Source organism: Rhinatrema bivittatum, chromosome 4 (genome assembly GCF_901001135.1).
Source record: "Rhinatrema bivittatum chromosome 4, aRhiBiv1.1, whole genome shotgun sequence".
Taxonomy (NCBI): Eukaryota; Metazoa; Chordata; class Amphibia; order Gymnophiona; family Rhinatrematidae; genus Rhinatrema; species Rhinatrema bivittatum.
Window position 1 is genome coordinate 21,828,493 of NC_042618.1, and position 20,321 is coordinate 21,848,813.

Below are 20,321 nucleotides of genomic sequence, written 5' to 3' on the forward strand. Positions count from 1 at the left end.
TTAGAACCTGTCCAGCAAGGAAATTGGTTTCCAGCCCTTAAAGGCTCATGAAGAACATGATGGATTACCACAGAAGCCGATAGCTTTGTTTCGGCCACTACAGCTCAGTGTTTCAGTCATTAAAAACAAATCTATCTTTTTTTTTTTTAGAAAAAGATCGGTGGGGCCAGGCCGATGGCCAGCAGGCGACACTAGCATAAGAGAAATCGGAGATCGGTAGCCCTGTATCGCCGGCCTGCAGGGGCTGGGAGCGCCATGCTGGTGGTAGAGCCGCTGTGACGCTTGCTGGAGGCTGGAGTTTGTTCGTGCCCCAGACTGCAGGGAGCCAGAGGCCTCGGCAGGAGATGGGCTGTTTAGTGCGGGGGTGCTGCTGGAAGGGGCAGAAGAGGGGACCATGAATGAAGCTCAGGGCACCACGATTCTGGCACCCCCCCCCCCCCCTCCTTCCTCACCCCATTAGTAGGAGGGATCACGGTGGGGTTCTGATTCAGTAACCAGGTCGGTCTGTAACTGTTTCATGAAACAGGAGAGAAACGTGGACATTGGGCAACTCTGGGTGGAGGCCATTTTCGAGCAAGTGTGGGGAACTTACAGCCCAGCTCAGTCGCTATTGCATCCACCCAAGACTGGAGTGGCTCAGAGTCAGATGGGTAGAAGATGTGTTTCATGGTACGGTGTCTGCTTTAAAAATAGCTTTTATTGAATGAATTGAAGGCAGTTAGTATTTCAAGTATTTATTTAGATACTGCTGGAGGCTCCTTGGATTAGTGCACACCTGTGATTTACTTGTTTCAGGAAGCTGCATAAAAACTCTCATGAAAAATTAAATGGTAAATATTGAAGTGGTCCAACCACAAGGAACAATGATCCTTGGGGAGAAGAGAGCACCAACTAAATTGAGGATAAAGAGAATGCAGCCAAAGGAAAGAAACATTTCTGCAACTCTACCTTAATAATGTTTAATGGGCTTTTCCTCCAGGAACTTGTCCAAACTATTTTTAAACATAGCTACACGAATAGCTTTCATCACATCCTCTGGCAGTGAATTCCAGAGCTTAATTATGCATTGATTAAAAAAACATTTTCTCTTATTAGTTTTAAATGTATTACCCAGTAACTTCATGGTGTACCCCCCTGGTCTTTGTATTTTTCAAAAGAGTAAACATAAAGACCAGAGTACTCACCATCTGTGTCCTAATTAATGCAGGAGACAGCTCGCGAACTTTGAACAGTTCTGGTAATGAATACAATGTTCAGCAAAACAGAGACCTAGGAATTTGTCTAATAATTTTTATAAAGACTTCCAAATTTTGTTAAGAAGGGGCAGGCTGCCATCAAGTGCCCCTTTATGTAAAATACAGTCCGAGTCAGGATGTGTTAGAAAAACTCGCTCTCCTGAAAAAATAAACTTCAGCCTCCGAAAACTATACAAACACAGTTCCTGGTCCCTGAGCCTTTTGTTAGCATTAAATCTGGACCCTAGACCAGTGATGTCAAACTCGAGTACCACAAACAGGCCAGGTTTTCAGGATAACCACAATGAATATGCATGAGCGAGATTTGCATACAATGGAGGCCTTGCATGCAAATCTCTCTCATGCATATTCATTGTGGATATCCTGAAAACCTGGCCTGTTTGTGGCACTCGAGGACTTTTAATTTTTTTTTAGATTCTTTATTTTTTTTTAAATCTTTTGGGCCTCCGACTTAATATCGCTATAATATCGCTGTTGGACATGGGTTAAATAGGCGCTAATCCACCCCCGAATGCCTCTAGGACGCAGAGTTTACCGGCGTCGGTCTTCATAACTCGGCAGTCTGCTGATGTTTTTTTTTTTGTTTGTTTTGTTTTTTTTAATTGAAGAAGTACCGAAAAGCAGTTTTCTGCTTTTCTGTACTTCTACATGCACTCAGCTATTAACGCCTGCTCCAGGCGTCTGAGATGCACATTTATTTTTTTGAATGCGGAGTGAATGAGTAATAGCCTCATTCATGTGCATTTGCATGTGATGAGCGCTAACTCATTCACTCCGCGTGGGACGTGCGTTAAATAGGTGCTAATCCCCCTAGAGGCATTCGGGAGTGGATTAGCGCCTATTTAACCCACATCCAACAGCGGGTTAAACAGTGCGCTCGGCTGAGCACACTGTATTGCATCGGCCCCTGAGGGAGCTCAGAGATGTGCTGGCGGGTCTGCTGCATGAGCTTTTCAATAGATCCCTGGAAATGGGAGTGGTGCCGAGTGCTTGGAGAAGAGCGGTGGTGGTCCTGCTTCACAAGAGTGGGAGCAGAGAGGAGCTGAAACTACAGGCCGGTTAGCCTCACCTCAGTGGTGGGAAAAGTAATGGAGACTCTGCTGAAGGAAAGGTTAGTGACCTATCTACAGTCAGGAGGATTGCTGGACCCCAGGTAGCATGGATTCAACAGGAGAAGGTCCTGTCTTACAAATCTGATTTTTTTGATTGGGTGACTAAAGAATTTGATCGAGGAAGAGCGCTTGATGTGATGTACTTGGATTTCAGCAAAGCTTATGACCCAGTCCCACATAGGCTTGGGAATAAAATAAGAAGCTTGGGAGTGAGTGCCAAGGAGGAGGTGTGGATTACAAACTGGTTGACTGATAGATGACAGCGTGTGAAGGTAAATGTAGCCTACTCTGAAGAAAGAACAGTGTTAAGCGGAGTGCCACAAGAATTGGAGTTGGACCAGTCCTGTTCAATATCTATGTGAACGACATTGCAGAAGGGATTGAAGGTAAGTTTGTCTGTGGATGATACTAAGACCTGCAATAGAGTGGACATTCTGGAAGAAGTAGAGAGAATGAGACGTGATTTAAGGAAGCTTGAACAGTGGTCGAAGATATGACAGCTGGGATTCAATGCCAAGAAGTGCAGATCATGCATCTGGGGTGTGGTATCCGAAAGAGCTGTATGTGATGGGGGTAAAGGGCTGTTGTGCACAGAACAAGAGAGACCTTGGTGATAGTGTCTAGCGATCTGAAGAAGGCGAAGCAGTGTGACAAGGCGATAGCAAAAAGCCAGAAGAATGCTGGGCTCCATTGAGAAAGGAATAACCAACCAGTAAGAAAAAGAAGGTGATAATGCCCTTGTACTGGTCCTTGGTGAGGCCTCACCTGGAGAATTGTGTTCCGTTCTGGAGACCGTATCTCAAAAGGGACGGAGCAGGTTGGAAGCGGTCCAGAGAAGGGCGACCAAAATGGTGGGGGGTCTGCATCAAATGACTTATGAGGAGAGGTTGAAGGACCTAAATGTGTATACCCTGGAGGAGAGGAGGTGCAGGGGAGATATGTTACAGACATTCAGATACCTGAAAGGTTTTAATGATGCACAATCAACAAACCTTTTCCGTTGGAAAGAAATCAGTAGAACTAGGGGTCACAAAATGAAACTCCAGGGAAGATGTCTCAGAACATGAAGAAATATTTCTTCACAAAGAGGATGGTGGATGCCTGGAATGCCCTTCCAGAGGAGGTGATGAAGAAAAGAACAGTGAAAGAGTTCAAAGGGGCATGGGATAAACACTGTGGATCCCTTAAGGCTAGAGGATGGGAATGAAGAAGAGTGCATGGGGATAACTTGCTGGTGTGGTGGTTACTACCCTTAACCAATAAGCCTTTATATTGTTGATGCAACTCCATAATTGTCTTTGCTTTAACGACAGGGGGGAAAAGAGTCAAAGGGGAAATAGTTTCAGGCAGCAAACAACAAGGACTTTGAATTTTACGGTCTGGGAAAACAAGCATGGGAGTAATTTACTGATGTGGCTGTTACTACCTTTAACCAATAAGCTTTATACTTTTGATACATTACCAACATTGTTCTCTTTCGGCGCCCATTTTCTTAATGCATGCATGGCGCCCGCAAGGGGGGGGACGCCATACAATATGCAAATTAGGGGGTCGTGCTAGCAAGGAGGTGCTAAGGTCGCTTGCACAACCTTAACGCCTCCTTGCTAACGTAAACCCGCATTTACCGGCGGTCTGCAAGTTATGAACACTGACGCCGAGCATATCGGCGTCTGTCTTCAATGCGGCCGGCTGAGGTTATTTTATTTATTTATCTGTACATACGTGCACTTGCCTCCTTCATACTGTAAATAAGTTCCATATGCTAACTTCTTAAGAACACATGCTTCCTTAACATTGTTTATAGTTCACTTGCTTATCTAACCCTAACATGAATGCAAAGTGGTAACTCTGCTCGTTGACTCTTTTCACCTGTACTTTTGTATATTATCCAGTTAGCCCTCTTTCCTCGTTCATTGTAATTTCCTTTCTCAGTTACTTGTAAACCGACATGATGTGTCCTACGAATGCCGGTATAAAAAAGTGTTAAATAAATAAATATTTATTTTAACTTTTAAAGAAGTACAGAAAAGCAGTTTTTTCTGCTTTTCTCTACTTTTTTTCAATGCGCTCAGCTATTAACCCCTGCTCCAGGCAGGCGTTAATAGCTGAGCGATAAATGTGAGTCTGAGACGCACATTTATTTTTTTGCATTTGGAGTGAATGAGTAATAGCCTCATTCACGTTCATTTGCATGTGTTGAGCGCTATCTCATTCCCTCCGCGTCAGACGTGCGTTAAATAGGCGCTAATCCCCCTATTGCATTAGGGGGTGGATTAGCGCCTATTTAACCCGCGTCCGACTGCGGGTTATTCAGTGCACTCGGCTGAGCGCACTGTATTGCATCGGCCCCTAAGAGAGCAAAAAAACCCAAAAAACTAAAACTGATACTACCACCACGCTCTCTGACACTACCACCACGGGGATCTTCTGATGTAAAACACGGCTCACAGCGGTAGCCAGCCCTCAACAAACACTCGGGAAAGGCAAGAGTCTGGGGGATGCAGTTGAGATTTTATTTGTCTCTGCACCCAAACCGAGATGGCTTTGGATGGACTGCGTGACAGTCGCGCTTCTGAGGAGAGCTCCCAGTTAAGATGAATGAAATATCTGTGCACCTTGGGTTGTGAGCCGTATGGAATTCAGGGGTTATCAGCTATTAGTTTGATTCAGTACAGATCTATATCTTCCAGTGCCTGCGTAGAAAAGTTATGTCAGAAATGTATTGGGGATCACAGGGTTTCCCCTGCTCCCGGAGAGAGAGGATGGGAGCTACGGAGGTGCTGCTAGCGACTGCTGCTTGATAAATTTTTTATTTTTTTTTGCATTTATCGATGGCTGTGAGTAAATAGTATTTATTCGCAGGGTTACTGTGCTGGTAGGAAAAAATCATCTCTTGTTGTTCAAAGGAAACAAAAATCCATATGCAGCAGCGTTTGTAACTCCTGCAGAGCTCCTCTCAGAACGGCTCTTCACAGCCTGCAGGCCACCTCTGAGCGGGTGATCTGAAGGACGGATGGAATTGATTGAAGATCTCGGACCATAAGGGAGGAACATGAAAAAGGCGTCCGGGTTTACCAGGGGCGGGCAGCTGGATGGCATCTTCCCTGCGTGAAGCGAGAGAGGTCGCCAGCCTCCTCCCTCTCCTGGAACAGATTTTCCACCTCCACCTCCTCCCAGCTCCCCCTTCCCCCATTGCGTAGGGTTGCTCCTGTACATCCTTTCCACAGCAGGGAGAGTACCGGAGGCAGCTTTACCACATCCCAGCAGCTGCATCCTGCGATTGTCCTATCAATCTTTGAAGACGGCGCAGGCTTCTTTGAGATCCTTCAGCAGGGCACCCCCTCTGTCTCGATCTGTTTTTATAACTTTGTTTTGTGCCAGTAATGGTTCATTTTTCTCTTTCTGGTTCTGCTGAGTGTAAAAAAAAAAATATATATATATAAATCAAAAACTGCCTCTGCTGATGCACACGCAGCACCACCTGCACAGAGCTCTGCCCCTGAAGGACTGAGATCCCTACCGCCGGGAGGGGAGTCTGCTGGTTACAGGCTATGTGTGTCAGATCCCTGTGCACCAGTATCCCTGGAGGAATTAAAGAAAAATCCCCACAAAAACAAGGTTCTTGATGCTTTGGTTTAACCACTGAATTCGTATTTCCTGAACATACCCAGTCCCAGACCAGTACAGACCAGTGGGTTGTGCATTCCTACCAGCAGATGGAGTCAGAGAACAAAAGCTTTGGGCACTGTACTTAACCAGTGCCACCTGCGGTCCCTCAGTATTTCTCTGACTCCAGCAGATGGTAGAGATGCAAACCTGCAGTCAGTCAGTTAAAAAAAAAAACAGAAAACGGTTATTAGGGAAAGCTTTTTTTCCTAGGATAAGCTAGTTTGTAGTTAGTAGTGTAGCTTCCTGAGGTGTTAGGCACCTTCGTGGGCCATCCCTCAGTTGAAGCCGGGGGTCCGGGGGGGGGGGGGGGAGGGTTGGATACCCCTGCCTGTGTCTCGCTCGCATCGGTGCCAGTGTCTCGATAGCCAGGGGCTCCTGGTTTCCTCGAGCACTGAGGAGGCTCCTCTCACTCCTTCTTCAGACTCCAACTCTATCAGGGTAAAGTTTTCTTCAAAAAAATTCAGAAAGAATTTGGGGGATGGGCCCGGCCGTTTCATCGGCAAGCCAGCTGAAGTGGTGAGCTTAACCCCGCGGGTCCTCACGACAGCCCGGGGCTTCAGGTAGGTCAGCAGGGGGGGGGGGTAGGCCTTCGCATGTGTGTGAGGCCTCTTTATTTTCGCGCCCGCAGCTCTTCTCGCAGCAATTTCGCACCTGCAGGGAGTTTTTCTATTTTTAGCTCCTGCAGTCATGCAAAGGTTTTCTGACTGGAATTTTTTTTCTCAATGGCACCCCGGCCTAAGTTGGGAACCTGCCGCGCATGTGGGGTGTCAGGGCAGGCCATAAATGCTAGTTCCCTGTGTTCTGCCTGTTCTTCAGGGCAGGAGGGAACTTCCTCGGGGGGAGCAGCAAGCAGGCAAGAGCTCCGGTCCTCCAGGCTGCGGTCCTCCTCGGCAGGGGAGGGTAACTTGCGGTGGCTGCCGAGGGAGGAGGAGGCCCCTCCCATTCTTTCTCCGGTGGATCAAATTTCCGCATTTGGGGATGACCCTGGGCCTCCGGACCCTCCTGTGGGGGGGGGGGTTTGATTCAGGGGAGTTTTGCCCTGAATTTATGCTCCTGACGCATCAGGCGTTCCTGGCTAGGAAACAGGAGATCCTGAAGAGAGCAGCGCAGCCGAACCCTTTGGCGGAACCTCCACCAAAACGGATACCTTCGGGGTCCCTGGACCGCCATCACCCTGCAGGGGCTCACCAAGGGACTCAAGGTGTGGATAGGTTGCCGGCCCCACTCGGGGATCCCTCAGACCCTGGGGTGGATCAAGATCCAGGACTCACCCAGGATATGGGTGATGTGATACAGGATGACCTGGACCAAGATGACCTCCCACCCTCGGAAGGCGATGATCCCAGCGTGGTGTGCTTGTTTAAGCGAGAGGAGCTCTGACCTCTCATTCCCCAGATCTTGGAGGTCCTGGGGAATCAAAGTTTCACAGGAGGAATCAGACAGCGAAGGTGTCAACCCGGTCCTGGATGGGATTCAGGGTCAGACGACTTCCTTCCCATTAACTAAGAAGGTCCGCAAGAAGGTGACCCGGGAGTGGGACTCACCAGATGTGGGTTTAAAAGTGGGAAGAGCCATGGCAAAACTTTACCCACTATCGCAGGATGTTTTGGATCTTCTAAAGATACTGAAGGTGGACGCGGCGGTGTCTGCCGTGACTAAGAAGACCACCATTCCTGTGGCTGGGGCTGCTGTTCTGAAAGACATTCAGGACCGCAAACAGGAGATTCATTGGAAGTGAGTCTTCGAGGTCTCAGTGCTAAGTCTCAGGGTGGCGATTTGTGCCAGCCTCATGCAGAGAGTATGTCTTTGCTGGGTTCAGGAGGTGGCCGCAACCCCAAGTCCCGACGGCGGGGGCCCTTGCAAGCCGCACATTTGGAGGCAGGAGTTGCGTATGTCGCGGACGCGTTGTATGACTTGATTAGGACCTCGGTGCGTAGTATGGTGTCTGCGGTTACGGCTCGTAGACTGCTCTGGTTGCGTAATTGGTCAGCAGACTTGTCATCCAAGTCTCAACTTTGTAACCTCCCCTTTAAGGGCAAGCTTCTCTTCGGGGAGGATCTCGACCAGTTGGTGAAATTGCTGGGGGAGTCCAAGGGCAATCAATTGCCAGAGGATAGGAAACCTTCAGGGAAGGTTTTTCCCCCGCGGGCTCGTTTTCGGGATTCTCACAGATTTCGCCCTGGTAGGTCTTCAGCTTCTTCGGGGTCCAGGCCGGGCTCAGGACATTAGCAGTCCTTTCATGGAGGATGGTGCCCAGGTAGAGAGTCCACGGGCCAGGGTCCTGGTCGTGGAAAACCTACCCAATGAAGCCAGGGGCACCCATTCTGTCGTAGAAGCTGTCGGAGGCAGATTGTCAAGCTTTTACGCGGAGTGGGAAAAGATTACCTCGGACCGATTGGTCTTGGAAGTGGTCCGGGACAGTTATGTTCTTGAGTTTTTGCGCCTAGTGCAGGAGGCCTTTGTGGAATCTCGCGTCACTTCATGGGTCAAGCGTGAGGCGGTACAGGGGACTTTAAAACGGCTGCTCGATCTCCAGGCCATTGTTCCAGTTCCTCTGGCAGAACAGGGTAAGGGACGGTATTCGGTCCACAGAAGGTGAACAGTTGTTTGCGAGTTCCCTGTTTTCACATGGGGAAGTTGAGAATTGTGGTGGCCGTGGTACGCAGAGGAGAGTTTCTTGCGTCGTTAGACCTCACCGAGGCATATCTCCCCATCCTGATTCGCCAGGCTCACCAGAGGTTCCTCCGCTTCAAGGTGATGGGCCAACATTTCCATGCTCTCCCTTTTGGCCTGGCGATGGCTCCACGTACTTTCACCAAGGTCGTGGTGGTGTTCCTGCGCAAGGAGGGAGTCCTTGTTCACCCGTATCTCAACGACTGGCTAATCCAAGCGAAGTCTCAGGAGGACTGCATAAGGTCAGTTCAGAGGGTGATGCTCACCTTGCAGTCACTCGGCTGGGTCATAAATGTCCAGAAAAGTCATTTGGAGCCCATGCAGTTGTTGGTTTACTTGGGAGCGCTCTTCGACACTTTCCGAGGCAAGGTTTTTCTGGCAGCAGACCGTGTAACAAAGTTGCTTTATCAGGTCCAAGCCCTGCTTCAGAGGAAGAATCAGATGGTTTGGCATCACTTACGGATTCTGGGATCCATGACCTCCACTTTGGATTTTGTCCCGTGGGCATTTGCTCATTTGCATCTGTTGCAGCGTGCGCTGTTATCGTGGTGGAGTCCGGTGTCAGAACAGTTCCATATGCCATTACCTCTCCTTCCAGAGTCCAGAATCAGTCTATCATGGTGGCTTTCACGCAGCAACCTGGAACAAGGAGTGGACTTAGACCCTGCGAATTCAGTGGTTATCTCCATGGATGCCAGTCTATCTGGATGGGGTGCAGTCTGCCTCAACAAATCCGCCCAAGGGCTTTGGTCTCCAATGGAGAAATCCTGGTCCATCAACCGCCTCAAGACGAGGGCTGTCCAGCTGGCCCTTCAAACATTTCTTCCTCTGTTCAAGGACACAATGGTTCAAGTGTTCTCAGACAACGTGACGACGGTGCTTACATCAACTGGTATGGGACACAGAGTCTCGTGGTGGCATTGGAGGCGAGGCTATTATTCGCTTGGGCGGAGCACTATCTCAAAGGAATCGCCGCGTCTCATGTCGTGGGCATGGAAAATGTACAAGTGGACTTCCTCAGCAGGCAACAGCTCGATCCGGGAGAGTGGGAGTTAGCTCCCGAACCATGGAACCTCATTTGCGTCAGGTGGGGCATGCCTCAGTTGGATCTGATGGCAACTCAACCCAATGCGAAGACGGAGCGTTTCTGCAGCCATCGTCGAGAAATAGGCTCGGTAGGACTGGATGCTCTGGTATGTCCGTGGCCCATGGGCATTCTTCTCTATGCCTTTCCTCCCTGGCCTCTCATCGGTCGGCTTCTATGATGCATAAAGCGGCATCCAGGCAGTGTGGTGTTAGTGGCTCCGGAGTGGCTGCATTGTCCATGGTTTGCGGACATGGTGTGATTAGCCTTGGAAGGTCCTCTACAGCTGGCGCATCTTCTGCATCTACTCCGTCAGGGACCAATATTTTCGGATCGGGAGGATCACTTCTCTCTCGCGGCCTGGCTTTTGAGAGGCGGCGATTGCGATTGAGGGGATATTCCGAGTAGGTCATTTCCACTCTTCTTCAGTCGTGTCGGCCTTCTACTTCTGTGGCCTACGTTAGGGTCTTGAAGTTATTTGAGGCATGGTGCCGCCAGTGCTCCTTGGATCCTTTGTCAACGGAGATTCCCCAGGTGTTGGACTTCCTGCAACAGGGATTGGCCAAAGGTTTAGCTTTCAACTCTCTTAGGATTCAGGTGGCTGCCTTAGGTTCCTTAAGGGGCAGAGTTCACGGTCGGTCGCTGGCAGTGCATCCAGACATTTGGCTTTTCCTCAAAGGGGTAAAGCATTTACGTCCTCCCATACACCTGTTATGTCCAGACTGGAGTTTGAACCTGGTGCTTCGGGTGTTTTGCGGAGCCCCCTTTCAGCCTTTACGGAGGGCTCTCATTAAGGATTTGACCTTGAAGACCATTTCCTTGTAGCCATTTGTTCTGCTCGACGCATTTCAGAGTTACAGGCTTTGTCGTGTCGAGATCCTTTACTTAGGATTTACGACGATAGAGTTTTGCTGCACACGGTTCCTTCCTTTGTGCCCAAGGTGGTCTCTGCTTTTCATGTCAATCAGGCGGTGGATCTGCCAGGATTTCCAAACTGGTCCAGGGATTCTCCTCAGGAGAGGGAACTTCATCTTTTGGATGTGCGTCACATTCTTTTGCGCTATTTGGAGGTTACTAATGACTTCCGGCGTTCGGACCATCTGTTTGTCTTGTTTGGGGGTCCTAAGAAGGATGACTAGGCTTCGAAGGCGACGATTTCACGCTGGATTAAGAAGGCTATCGCTGCGGCTTATGTTGCCCGTGGGCGTCAGGTGCTCGTGGGTCTGAGAGCTCATTCCACTAGAGCCCAGGCTACCTCCTGGGTTGAGTGTCAGCTTCTGTCACCTCATGAGATCTGCAGAGTGGCGGTTTGGTCCTCCCTGCACACTTTCACCAAGCATTATTGTTTGGATGTGAGAGCGCAAGATGAATCGTCCTTTGGGGAAGGTGTACTGCGAGTGGGTCTTTCGGGTTCCTGCCCAGTGTAGAGTAGCTTGGGTACATCCCACTGGTCTGGACTGAGCTGGGTATGTTCAGGAAAGGAAAATTGGTTCTTACCTGCTAATTTTCGTTCCTGTAATACCACAGATCAGTCCAGAGACCTGTCCCCCTTTTCAGATTCCGAAAGACTACCTTGAGAGGTGATATTTCCTGAAGAAACAATTTGGTCTTTTTGCAAATGCTTTTTGCAAATGCTCCGGAAGGGGCAATTTCCGAGGTGGTCTAGTGGTTTTTTTGTTTAATCTGTTCCGGGCGAGAGGTTGGTGGTTAAGTTTTTGGGTTCCAATCCCCTTTGCCTTTTTAAGTAAAGTTTGGTTGTATAGGCTTGTGTACAAGTCAATAGTGAGGGACCGCAGGTGGCACTCTTGTTAAGTAGTAGTGCCTAAAGCTTTTGTTCTCTGACTCCATCTGCTGGTAGGAATGTACAACCCACTGGTCTGGACTGATCTGTGGTATTACAGGAACGAAAATTAGCAGGTAAGAACAATGTTCCTTCTGCTAGTAATCCTGCTTTAAATAAACAGTACTATGGCTCAGCATTCATTTACGTTTCTGAGGTTATAACTGCTTTGAAACTGGTGTAACACTAAAGAACAGGGTTTTGTTTTTTTATGCATCAGAAACTGTTTTGAAATCAATTTCAGATGCATTTACGAGGAGGCTGGACAGCTCCAGGGATTTGTTCCAGCTTTCAGCTCTGAGGCACCGGTTCAAACGCAGGTCAGCTCAGTAGTGTGTGGAAACCGTTGCCATCTGAAAGCTGTGGGGCTGCCTATGGTGGCTTTGGTGGTCCTGGTCTAGCCCCTGGTGCAAAGGTGCCACCGTTGCAGGTTGGCAGTCTCAGAGAGGCCAAAGATCAAATGAATATCAAGACTTGAGTTGGGGCCCAGGCACGTTGGCAAGGCTGGGAGGGGGAAGCTTGTGTGGTTGCTGTCCGAGCCGTACCTATTCCGTGGAGAGAGGGAGGACTTTGGTTAACAGTGCTGCCAGTCTGGCACCGTCCACGAGCACCAAACTCAGTGGAAAAATTAATGAAAATAAAATCAGGAAATGGGTAAATAAAGCATGAGTTATGGCTCTTAAAAGATTGGTGTGCCAAGCGGCAGAATAAGGATTTGCATCTGCTATGTTGAGTTTTTTTTCTATGGAAAATGCTACTTTCTTGGATGTTTCCCCAGCTTGTTCTTTCATCCAGAGAATACATTTTCAGCGTCCTGGATCTCTTATTTTTAGGACTTGGCTTGTAGGCTCTGCACCATCTTGCCAGCTCTTCTCTGCATGGCTTGCAGCCTTTCACTCTCCTTATAAAGGTGTGAGCGCAGTGCTGCAGGTGGGCTCTTGCCCGTCACCAGTACAAAGGTGCAAAATTATTAGCATGTGCCTGCTGATGTTATGTAAAAACGGAGTTATAATACATGGTCTTACGTGTATTTTACTTTTATATATGTGTGTGTGTGTGTATATATATATTTTTATGTGTGTATATTGTATATATACAAATATATACAATGTAAATATATATATATATTATATATATATATATATATATATATATTATATATAATATATATATATATATTTTTATGTGTGTATATTGTATATCGTTTAACCAGTTTATTCTTTCCTATTTCTTCCTCTTCACCAAGTTTTGCTACCCTTGTTAATTGTAACTGTACCTTCGGTCACCTCAGTTCTAGTTTGATGTATTTAATGCACTCCCGTTTCATGTAAACCAGCAAGATATGTTCTCATGATTGCCGGTATATAAAAACCTTAAATAAATAAATAAAATAAATATATATATATATATATACACACACACACATACATATACATATATATGTATGTGTGTATATGTATGTATATATAATAGGATGCAAAATAATCTCCACAAACAACCAGTAAGAACTGAAATTCAAAACAAGTTGGGCTAAGAAAGCTCACAGATAAAACTGAAAGTCTCTGCTTGCTTTCGCTTTCAGGTGCTGGCCTGCTTTCTTCCTTTCACTCTGTGCTGTGGTCCTGGGAAGAGGAGTCAAACCAGCAGATCAGCCCAGCTAGCTCGAAAACAAGCAAGTGTAGCACTACGTTGTAGCACTGTACACCTTTTAAGAAGGAAAAATAACCCTTTCGAGTGTGTCCGGTGCTACAAAAAGGGAGTTTTAACATTTTGAGGTCAGATTTTCAAGGTGATTAGCGATGGTAAAAACATTTCCCCCATTTTGATAGCCCCTCAGCAACTTGGCTGTCCCTGAACGCAGATAATGGCCTTCCCTTTCTTCCACAACGCACGTGCGTTTACCCATGGCGACAGGACGCGTTCCCAGAGGAGGAGGAGGAGAGAAAGCGCGTGCATAGATCTTTGCCTTCTCAGGTATTCACGTGGATTTTTCTAGCAGAAATCTCACCGCAGGAAAAGCAGATGCCACCAGGGAAGGATTTTGAGATTTTGGTGCCAATAGGCAAAGTTACAGGGCAGCTCCCCTTTGAAGCTTTACTGGCACATGGACCCCAAAGCAAGCAAAAACTGGATCCTCTTTAGCTAGGATGCTTGGTGCCCTGGGCAGTTGCCTGTACCCGAAGCCAGGCCTGGTTGCAGCCAACTGCGTGTGCCCTGTCCCCGCACAGCAGTTCTCAGAGCGACAAGCGTGCACGCGCTTTCACTGTCTGAACTGGTGCGTGGCCGGCGGGTGAGAAGTGCTCGTGGCCTTCGTCCCCGTGCGGACACTTTGTACGTTGCCCTCCCGGTGAGCCCTGATTTCTGTGTTGCAATGAGAAGTTGGTCAGGGCAGCAGCGAAGCTTTAGCTTGCCTGGCTCTTAGCAGGGAACTCGTGCAACCCCCGTTAGGGCAAATTAAATATGACCAGGGGTTCCAGTCTTTGCCCTGGTCAGCGGGTTCCGAAAATAATGGTCAAGCAGATTGTGTAGCGGCCCAGGCTCGGAGGGTTTTGGGTTTTTAACTGGATAGGGGCACTTCTCCCCTCCGTGGGTGAAGTAGCAAACCCGCCCCCCCCCCCCCCCCCCCCCCCCCCCCCCCCCCCAGGTATTTGCCTTTTTCAGGCTTATTCCATTTTAACTGTGATCTCCACCTCGGGGGGAACCCAAACCCTGAAAAGCAGTTGAGTCCCCTCCTTTGGCTGGGGATTCCAGTGTTGCCAAAGTTTAACAAGCACAAAATGGCAGGGTATCCTACATAAGTTCAACCTTTTTTCCCCCCCCAGGCCGCCATGGTAAGAATAGGCAGACGGTAGCAAAATCAAAATATCCCTCGCAGCACTACAAACTCGTCAGCATTTTATTCATTTATTTATTTAAAGTCTTTTCTATACCGTCGTTAAGCGGGTGCCATCACAACGGTTCACAATAGGGCACAAAAACTGTGTTAGATCCAGTATCTGGAATTCTAACTCTTATACAGGTGCTGTTAATTTACTGTAACATAGTTTCCTAAAAAATATAATTTGTTGAGTGTTATAAGTCATGTCCAGTTTCCTCTTACTCCTTTATTTTGGTTCTTTGTTGTTTAAAAAGAAAGAATAGTTTAGGATAAAGTAATGAGAGGCACACACTTGAAGAGACAAGGTGTGTTGAGTGTGAGCTAGGCTGACTACAACCAAAATTTCCCTGTTTTTCTGCTCTCAGTTCTCTTTGTGATATGCTTGCTTAAATAGCCATGTTTTTAAACTTTTTTTGAAGGTTTTGATGTTACTTTGTAGTCTGATTTCTAAAGGCATATTGTTCCATATTGGGGGTCCTGCTAGGGATAGGGCCCTATCCCCTTACCTGTGTTAGTCTGGCTGTCTTTACTGAGGGAATAGTTAGCAGTGCTTTGTTTGCTGTTCTCAGATTTCTGTGGGGGGTATGAACATGTAGGGCTGTGTTCAGCCACTCCGCTTTTTCGTCGTGCATAGGGCGTTCAGTCCCGGCTAAAGCAGCTCGGTTCATCCGTAACGAGATCGGTCGCTTAGTCAGCTCTTGCAGGTGACACAAATGACTTGCATAGGTGGCCTGCTCTCTCTGGTGTTCCCATGAGACCTCCCATGCATGAGCTCTTCCCAGAGCCTAGGAGCAGAGTTTTCAGATGTACCCACTCCAGGGAAAAAGGTGTTGCCTCTTCTGGCCTTCTGCACCAGGGAGCAAAAAACTCAGGGCGGCAGGCAAAAGCTGAAAGGAAAAAAGGAGAGCATGCTCCAGATGTGCTCCCATGACATCGCCACAGCTTGGACACCATCACCATTTTCGCCGTCCACCACCCAAGCAATTGAAAAGCATTGCCTAGCATGGGTAAAAGGTCAAGCATAGACCTGCAGGTCACCAGTTTGGGGGCGGCGTGTCACGCTTGCGTTGTGAAACATTTATTGAGCCAAGTGTGGTAGCATCCCGACATTCTTACTTTTTGAGGATTTTATTTCAACAAATTTTACCGAAGTATGTTGTAGCGCGTTCCAGCCTCGACAAGGAAGTTATTTACCCCCCAGCGCTAAGAGTAAACGGCAGAGGAATGGCCGTTTCTTAGCAGTTGCCTGCTCTGTCAGATCACTTCAGTTATTACAAAACGCAGCAGCAGCACGAGTCATTGCATTGCCTGCCAGTAAAATTCCGAATTCATTGCAAAACGTTGACACTGGTTCATAAAATTGTTTTTAGTAAAGAGACAGATTGGTTTGGAGCAAATCTACATTTCCATGTCCTTCTCCCCCCCAGAGAGTACCTCTCTGTAAATAATGCACATTTAGGCGAAGCTCGAGCGTGCTTTTTCTGTAGCTAGGCCCAGAATATAGAATACAGTGCCTCAACTTCAATTGTTATCAGATATTAAGACTTTTTAAAAACTTAAACCTAGCTTTTTAAAGTAACCTATGAAACGCAGACTTAAGAGCCCTTCTTTGATTGTAACTTTTTCTTTTAAAAGTTTGAAGGAGCACTGTTACGGACCGTTTTGACGGTGGGATATATTTAGGAGCAGTTTATTCAGTCTGTTATTGTTTTATTGATTCTGTTTTTAGTCTGTAACTCTTTCGGGGGAATGTTTTTTTTAACCTGTGAACCGCCCTGATCTTATTGGAAAAGGCGGTAATATAAAATAAGTAAATAAGTAAACCTGTTAAGTAGCGCCTGTTTCTTCGTTCTGCGTTCTTGCTCGGCTGATCTTGTGTTTTCTCTCAGTCCTGCCACAGATGCCGGAGGAGAAGGAAGCTCGCCGGGCCGGCCTGCTGCTGCTGCTGCGGTTGCTCTCCGGAATTGTCTCGCTCGCCCACACATCAGTGTCCTGGACAGGCTCATCAGAACCTGCCCGGTCTGGCTACAGCTGTGCATGGACCGGGAAAGGGCAGGGGAGCTGCTGCAGAGGGAAGCGGCAGGGGTAAGTCTGCGGCCTCGCTTCTCCCCCCGTGGCTGGCGGCGTCCGCTCCCTCCTGGGAGCACGGCGGAGCCGGCGTCACACCGGCGGCGGGAGGGTTTGCTGCTCCCACGGTTTCTCCTTTCTCTGGTGCTGCTGCTTCTCCTCGCTCGGGTCACTGCCAGACTCTGGTATCGCATTAGAAGGTCGTTGCTAGACAGACTGCGGTTATTCTCGGCCTCGCGCTATTTTGTGATGGGTGGGGGAGGGGGAGGCGACGTCCTCCATCCCTCTGGAACTGCAACCAGTTATCAAAGGGAAAATATGCTGGCGGGCTGGTACCACAGGGTCAGACACGCGCGGGGATTTCAGAATGAAATCCTGATGCGTGGTTAAGGGAGGGCCCACCCTAATCCCACTCCCAGTGCCACTCCCTCTCTCCACACAAACGGGGGTGCAGAGGAGGAGAGGCATTTTTCCCATGGGAAGTTTTACTTTATTACATTTTCATGTGCCGCCTTTCAAAATCAAATCAGCTACCTGTGGAAAGCCTGGAAAATGTCAAAAATCTTCATTTGAGCCCTAATTTTGGCTGGATTTTCAGTAATTATAGAATCTTCCTACACTCTCTTCCCTGTCACTCGTGGCTGCTGAGTTAACTCCCTGCCATCAAGAAAGTGCCCCGCCGCCCCCGGCTTTCTGAACTCCCATCCCGGCGGCTTCTGTAGGATGATGAGCACCACCCTGCACTGGCATGGGTAATTAGAAAGCCAGTGGCCAGGATTGACTTAAATTTGTCACTGGAGAGCCCAGCCTGGTGCGGAGGGACCCTGGGTTCACTTTCCGCCTCAGGTCTTTTGCTCTCCCGAGTGGGCTGGGGGGCTAAGGATGCTGCGGAGGCAATGTTCAGAGACCCGAGGAGGGGATCGGATCAGATCATAATCCATTGCGCAGTGGCGACATCTAGTGGCTTGATTTAAGCGTCGCCCTTGAACAATGACTATGACTCTCTCTCCCCTAGAGACTGTGAGAGTTGCCTCCAGGTTATCACTAGCAGACACAGAAAGAGAGAAACGTGACTGACGAAAAAGACCAACATGGCCTATCTAGTCCGCCCAGCTAGCCTGACATGGGGATCGAACCGAGGAGCTGCCGCTACTGAACCACTAGCAGTAATTTTAGTGCCAGCGGTGGATTCACTCACGGCTTTACTCCCCTGGAGTGAATTGTGTATTGGCTGTGCCGCTAACGTGTGCGCTAAAATCGCACGTTAACTCGCTCTGATAAATGGGGCCCCTAAGTCTTCCTCCCACCTGGCTGTGGCCTAAACCTTTCTCTAACACTAGAAGAAGTGCTTTGTGAATCCTCTGCCGAAGCGTTGAGCCCTAGGCGCTGGGCGTTCAGCTGTTCTTCCCCTCCGCTCTGGAGCAGCCTGCCGTGAGGATGGTCATTTTAGAAAGAAGCAGCTCTTGCACTTTGGGGGGGGGAAAAAAAAGCTGAAAGTGCGGTGTTTTGAGCAGGTGTTTGGATAGGGCCTGCTGTTCCTGCTGTCCCTCTCCCAGCCTGTTAGCAGGGTGGGTATGTCTGGGAAGGGGCCTTCCCCCTCTGGGCCTCCATGATCAGAGCCTGTCAGCCCCGGGACCTTTGTGGGCGTGGGTCCCTGCCCGTGGTGTGGCCCTTTGCTTGGAATCGGGCAAGGATCTGGTGTTTTGTATTGGGACTTGGGGTTGACTATAGATTTATTTTTTTCTTGATATTTTGCTGTGTTGTATGTTTTTTTTTTGGTTTTTGTTTTTGTTTTTTTTTTTTTGTTATTGCACAGTGACGTTCATCTTTTGTAACCCACCTTGCGACTTGCAAAAAAATGAGAAGTCCAGATGAAATAGCGCTAAACCCCTGTGTGTTTGTGTGTGTTCTCTGTTTTAGATCTTCTTAGTTAGGCGAGATGAGGCTCAAAAAGGCTTTGTCCTTTCCGTTCACTTCTCTACCCACAATGAGTTGCCCGATATTCAAAGCTATAACATCAAAGAAGAAAAGTCACGTAAGTTTCCCTTCCCTTGCTACTATTACTTTGACTAGTTAATGTTCCTTTCGATGCACCAGACGTATGCAGCACTGCACAGATTCACTTAAGAGACCGTCCCTGCTACGCGGAGCTTACGTTCAGACTGAGGAGCACAGACTATAGTTTCTAGTAATCCGTTAAGTGTTACAGTAAAACATGTTTTAACGAGGGAGGGTCAAGAGCAGGGTCCCGAGCCTTCGGACATAGAAGCAATGGTTGGATGTAAGCAGAGGCCACGTTCTGGGTACTTTCCCCACAAATATATGTAGGATGTATTTAGGCCGTGCCTTCGGTGTCCTGTCAAATTAAAAGACAAGTTTAAGTTCTGGATAAAAGCAGGGTAAAAAAAAAAAAATTTGCTAAAAATCTCTCTTCAAGCCAGTTTGCCGGCACAGTTTTGAAACGGAGCATCTTTATCTCCAGGATTTCTGTTTCCTCTTAACTTCTGGAAGAAAAAAGTTCTCCCGCTGTAAAAAAAAAAGCAGAAGGGAAAACTTGTAACAATAAGCATGACGGAACATTTATTTTTTTCCCAGTGGTCATTCTGCAGACAGTTTTTAACTGTGCTGTTTGCTTCTCCCTTCCTGAGATTCCAGGTAACGAAATCCATGGGCAGAACTGTGCCAACCAGCTGGCTCTCAGATTATTTCGCTTCATTTGCGGGGTAACCTTCACGGGCACTTTGGCATGTAAATCCCAGTTTTATGCAGGCAGGTGGCTTCCTGAACATTTACCCTGGGTGGTGCATGCATGCCTTCTGTTTTTCTGTGTTTGCATAGAAGTCCCCACGCTGAAAGTTACACCTGCTCTCCAGCAAGTGAGAGTGTGCGGTAGGGGGCGGGGAGGGGATCCGTGTCGCGCACCTGCACATTTTCAGAGCAGACGTATAGCCGTAGACTTCAGTCGATGCGGGCTGTTTGACAATTATCCAGAACTGGCCCTTGATGACTGCGATTTATGTTCGTTTCGAGGGTGCTGTTTGGAACCACATTAGATTTACAGCGGTGCTGGGAGAATCTGGGGCTTTGCGGAGCACTGTACCTTGGTCATTGTACCAAACTGAGTGCTCTGGGAAGTGAAGATTTTTGAGCTTCTCACTCTACCCAGTCAAGTGATCACCACTGATGTGCATGTACTAAAAATAAAATCTGCAGGAGAGGGTATAATTTTCTCTGCAGAGGAAAGCCATTGGGGAAGGAGCAGTCCAGGAGTTAGAGCAGTGGGCTAAGAACTAAGAAATCCAGGGTTCAAATCCCTACTTCTCCCACCAATACTCCTTCTGACCTTCGGCAAGTCACTTTATCTCCTATTGCCTTAGGTCCCCAGGGCCTTATTATATGTGAATACTAATAGTGTTGTAAGTCATGTATCTTGAGTATTAATTGGAAAGAAGGGCTAACAATCCAAAATTATCTGTCTTCAGATATCCCCCCCCCCCCCCCCCCCCCCCCCGACTGAGTTATCCAACGCACACGTAAAGAAGGAACAAGACATGACAGAGAGAAAAATCTCACGTACTGCCAGTAGAGGGCAGGCCAGGGACATAACATTGTTCCAGGAAAATAAAGCGTCCAGGTGACCTGCATATGGGTTGCCCTCCTATCCCAGGAGTATGGTAGGGGGAGGGAAAAACTGGATATTTTTTTCACAGTTGAACAGAGGACCTAGATGTACCAGAATGAA

General features: G+C 48.1%; 1 protein-coding gene across 3 annotated transcripts in view; it reads left to right on the plus strand.

The window, feature by feature from the left end:
* Window positions 1-20,321, plus strand: part of RIN3 (Ras and Rab interactor 3) — a 133,066-nt gene that overhangs the window by 47,773 nt on the left and 64,972 nt on the right. For all 3 annotated transcript variants that reach the window (XM_029597826.1, XM_029597825.1, XM_029597827.1), the window contains 2 exons: window positions 16,402-16,597; window positions 18,500-18,614. In XM_029597826.1, coding sequence (XP_029453686.1) covers window positions 16,402-16,597; window positions 18,500-18,614 — 311 coding nt within the window. The remainder of the gene's footprint in view (window positions 1-16,401; window positions 16,598-18,499; window positions 18,615-20,321) is intronic.